The 3,539-nt window shown below is 59.6% G+C and overlaps 1 protein-coding gene across 6 annotated transcripts in view; it reads left to right on the plus strand.

Annotated features, from left to right (window-relative positions):
* Kash5 (KASH domain containing 5) overlaps positions 1 to 1,031 on the plus strand; it is a 20,895-nt gene extending 19,864 nt beyond the window's left edge. For 5 of the 6 annotated variants that reach the window (XM_010640727.2, XM_033765884.1, XM_010640731.2 and 2 more), the window contains 3 exons: positions 357 to 421; positions 498 to 611; positions 698 to 1,029. In XM_010640727.2, the coding sequence (XP_010639029.1) occupies positions 357 to 421; positions 498 to 611; positions 698 to 845 (327 nt within the window). In that variant the 3' untranslated portion in view covers positions 846 to 1,029. Of the gene's footprint in view, positions 1 to 356; positions 422 to 497; positions 612 to 697 lie in introns of all 6 variants that reach the window. The other variant, XM_010640730.2, reaches the window with a different exon arrangement.
* Positions 1,032 to 3,539: the final 2,508 nt, after the last annotated feature.

Below are 3,539 nucleotides of genomic sequence, written 5' to 3' on the forward strand. Positions count from 1 at the left end.
TTTTTTTTTTTTTTTAATTGAAACAGGGTCTTGCTATGTAGTTCAGGTTGGCCTTAAAAATTGCAGTGACCCTCCTGCCTCAGCCTCCCTAGTGCTAGGATCACAGGTGTGCGCCACCATGCCCAGCTTCCTGCATTCACTCTTCCAGCCTCTGTGGTTACTGTATGAGGTGGGGACTGTCACACTCCTGACGGGTGGGTAAAGCAAGGCATAGAGAGGTATGGCGTGACCTGCCAAAGGGTACATGGCCAGAAGTTGCAGAGCTGGGACCTCCACCGGACATCATGTTCCAAAGAAGGGAACCAACCCCAGCATCTGCCACCTCCCGTGCCGTCACGTCTCCTTTGTCCTCCCAGGCTGACCTGCCCACCCTTCTGAGAGACCCTCACCCTGGAAACATCCCAGGATGCTCTCCTGAGAGGTAATGGACCCAGAGGGACTGGAAGGGACTTGGGGACAGACAGTGGGGTGATTCTTTCCCTCCTGTCCCTCCACAGTCCTGTCGAGCTGGCGTTCCAGCAAGCCCTGGTACCCATGGTGAATGAGCTGATCCACACCGGGAGGCCCGGGGGCCAGTGCTGCCTGTCCCCACTGTATCCCCAGGCACCCAGGTGTGCAGTGTCTCTGGGTGAGGGAGGTGGCCAGACCCGGGGAGACCATGGCTCCCACACTAAGCCCTCTCCTGCACCCCCACTAGGGCCATTCGGCACCCACTGCTCCCTGCCCGGGTCCTGGGTCCTGTGCTGCTGCTGCTGCTGCTGCTCTCGGTGCTGCTGCTGGGCCAGGCCCCGCCGCCCACCTGGCCCCACCTGCAGCTCTGCTACCTCCAGCCGCCGCCAGTGTAGGTGCCGCCAGCCGCCCCGGCACCAGCCTGGTACTGCCTGCCAATGTCCACACAGCCAGAGCCAGTGCAAGGGCAGCCTCGTCCCTTGTTGGGTTTTCATGTGAAGTGTCCCGATTTCCTACTGCTGCAACTCCATTTCTTGACAAAAACAAAATGTACCCAATAGTGGCTTTGATGCTGTGGATCACTCATTTCCTCACCGCACAAGGGTGGAGTAGGGAGGGCAGCGTGGCCAGGGCCTCTGCGACTCTGCGGCCCTTCCCTCAGGCCCAGAAGATGGCAGCTGTCACAGCTCTTCACCCCACATCGGAGCCACTTGCCTCTGGCCAGACCGTTGGGAGGCTGGGCATCCGCAATCCCTGTGTGAGGAAGGGGTGCTGGGCCGCAGCTAATGGGCATTGAGATCCCTGACAAGCTGAAAGCGCTGAAGGGAATGGCGCACCGAGTTCATTGCGGGCCCCCCGCAGACCCTGGGTTTCTGCCCCGTGCATCACCAGGCTGATTTGAAAGGGCTCTCAGGCTCCAGTCTCTCCCTCCTTCCTACCTTGTCTCTGCCTCCACCCTGCCCTGCACCAGGTCCTGAGCGTTCTGCCGCTGCCCGTAGCCAGGAACCTGGGCTGGTCCTGGCCTGACCGCGTCCTAGGTCCGTACTGGGCTGTCTTCCACCCCCACCGAAGCCCTCCCCTGGTTAATGCTGACCGTCTTCAGGGCTTAGCTTTGCTGCAGTGTAATGCTGAAAACCCTTCCCACCCTGAGCTGGGGGACAGGAGGGGAGTGGATGGAGGCTGGGAACCCTCTCCTCAGAATGGGGGATCACGGGACCCACACCTGTGCCCGGCACACGGGCATCGTACTGGGGTTCCCCGAAGGGCTCCTCGCAGCTAAGTCGCACCTGCTTGGCCTGGCTGCAGTGCTTAGGGGAGGTGTGGTCACAGGCGGAGGAACAGTCTGCGCGGAGACCAGCTCGGGGAGACGGACCCGTGTGCGGAGGTTTGGTCTGGTTTGGTTTCTTGTTTTTCTTGCAGCCCGAGAAGAATTTGAGGGTGCAGTGTGGTGGGAAGTGAAAAAAGGGGTGGGAGAAAGTCGAGTAGGGGAAGAGCCCAGGCCGGTACCCAGCTACTAGGCCCTGGAGTGGAGACTCCAGTTAAGTGGTGAGGGGGCGAGAACTGTACCAGTGCGGCAGGCAGAAGAGCGCCTGGCAAGCAGCGACTGCTCGGGCTGGGGCATCCCATGTCCTCCTAGAGCAGTGCGGAAACCTGCATCTTTGAAATTACACGCATTTGGATTGCAGCTATCCTGCTGACAACTTGAGGAAATTACTCCTAACTTTAAATCATCTTTATTTGTAAAATTAGGCCAACTCCCGGTGGTTGTAACGAATACTTATTACTTCATTTTTTGTTGTTTTTGTTTTTGTACCGGGGGTCGAACTCTGGACCTTGCTCAAGCGAAGCAGGCGGCAGCCCCGCAGAGCTAAATCCCGGGCCCTCCTACGTTATTTCAGAATGATTGCGGAGACAGCCCCGCCCCCGCAGTCTAAGGGCCAATGAGGGGAATCACGCCAGCCACGCCCCTCTACGTGCGGGCAACCCGCCTCCCTTTTACACCAATCAGAATGCGGTCCGCACGAGCTGTGCCTCCCCCCTCCTATCCCCCCCGTGGCTCGAATCCACGCCCTTCGCGTACCGCCGGGAGCGTGTGGCTGGTCAACGTTGAGGGGCGGGGCCAAAGGTCTGGTCCAGCCTCCAGGGAGAGAAGCGCATTCTGATTGGCTGCCTCTTCGCTCTGGCTTCACCTGCTGCCCAGGTGACTCCCCTCCCCAGCCCCAGCCTGGCGCCCCTTGCTCTCCCGGGAAGGTCGCAGTCGGAACCCTGAGAAACTGCCGCGAGGCGGGAGGAAAGGCTGCTTCTAATTAGGATTATTCTGCGCGTCGGGCTCTGTGCTGAAGCACTGTACAGTACAGGATCTGACAATCCTATTACAGACGAGGAAAAGCAGCCGCAGAGATGTGTGGAAGCTGCATTCCTAGGGGAAAGTCTAGAGGCGACGAGGGGTAACAGCAAAACAGAATGAGAGCTGAAGGAGAGAGAATGGAGACCCGAAGGCAGAAGGAAACGGAAGCCATGAGAAAGCCAAGCAGAGAAAAGGGGCAGGGTGCTTAAAAGGGAAGAGTCTCGGAGACGGAAGAGTCGAGAGGGGAAGCAGAGATCTCCAGAGGGCCCGGGAGGACACCCAGAAAGGAAAGAGACCCAGAGGGGCGGAGACGCAGAGAGGGACAGGGACGGTGAGGTGACAAAACCAGAAAGAGACGGGAGGTGGGAGCGCCGACGCAGTGCACTACAACAGGTCCAGGGTGAGAGGAACCGAGCTGGCTGTGCAGGACCAGGTCCGCAGGGAGGAAGGAAGGAAGCCGGCTTCCAAGAGAAATGGGGGGGTGGGGTAAAAACTAGGCGTGGTGGCACACACCTGTCATCCAGGCACTCAGGAGGCTGAGGCAGGAAGATCGCTGCTAGTCTGAGGCCAGCCTGGGCTACACAGTGAGACCCTGTCTGAAAAGGGGGTGGGGGCGGAGGGGCGAGACCCAAGCTCTGCCGGCGCAGACCCAACACAGGCGCAGGAGACGGCGCGGGCCCAACAGTCTTTATTGGCGGCTCAGGGCGCGTCCAGCAGCAGCAGCCGGTGCATGTACGAGTTC

The sequence above is a fragment of the Fukomys damarensis genome, unplaced genomic scaffold, assembly GCF_012274545.1.
Source record: "Fukomys damarensis isolate Sample0158 unplaced genomic scaffold, DMR_v1.0_HiC HiC_scaffold_19, whole genome shotgun sequence".
NCBI classification, from domain to species: Eukaryota; Metazoa; Chordata; class Mammalia; order Rodentia; family Bathyergidae; genus Fukomys; species Fukomys damarensis.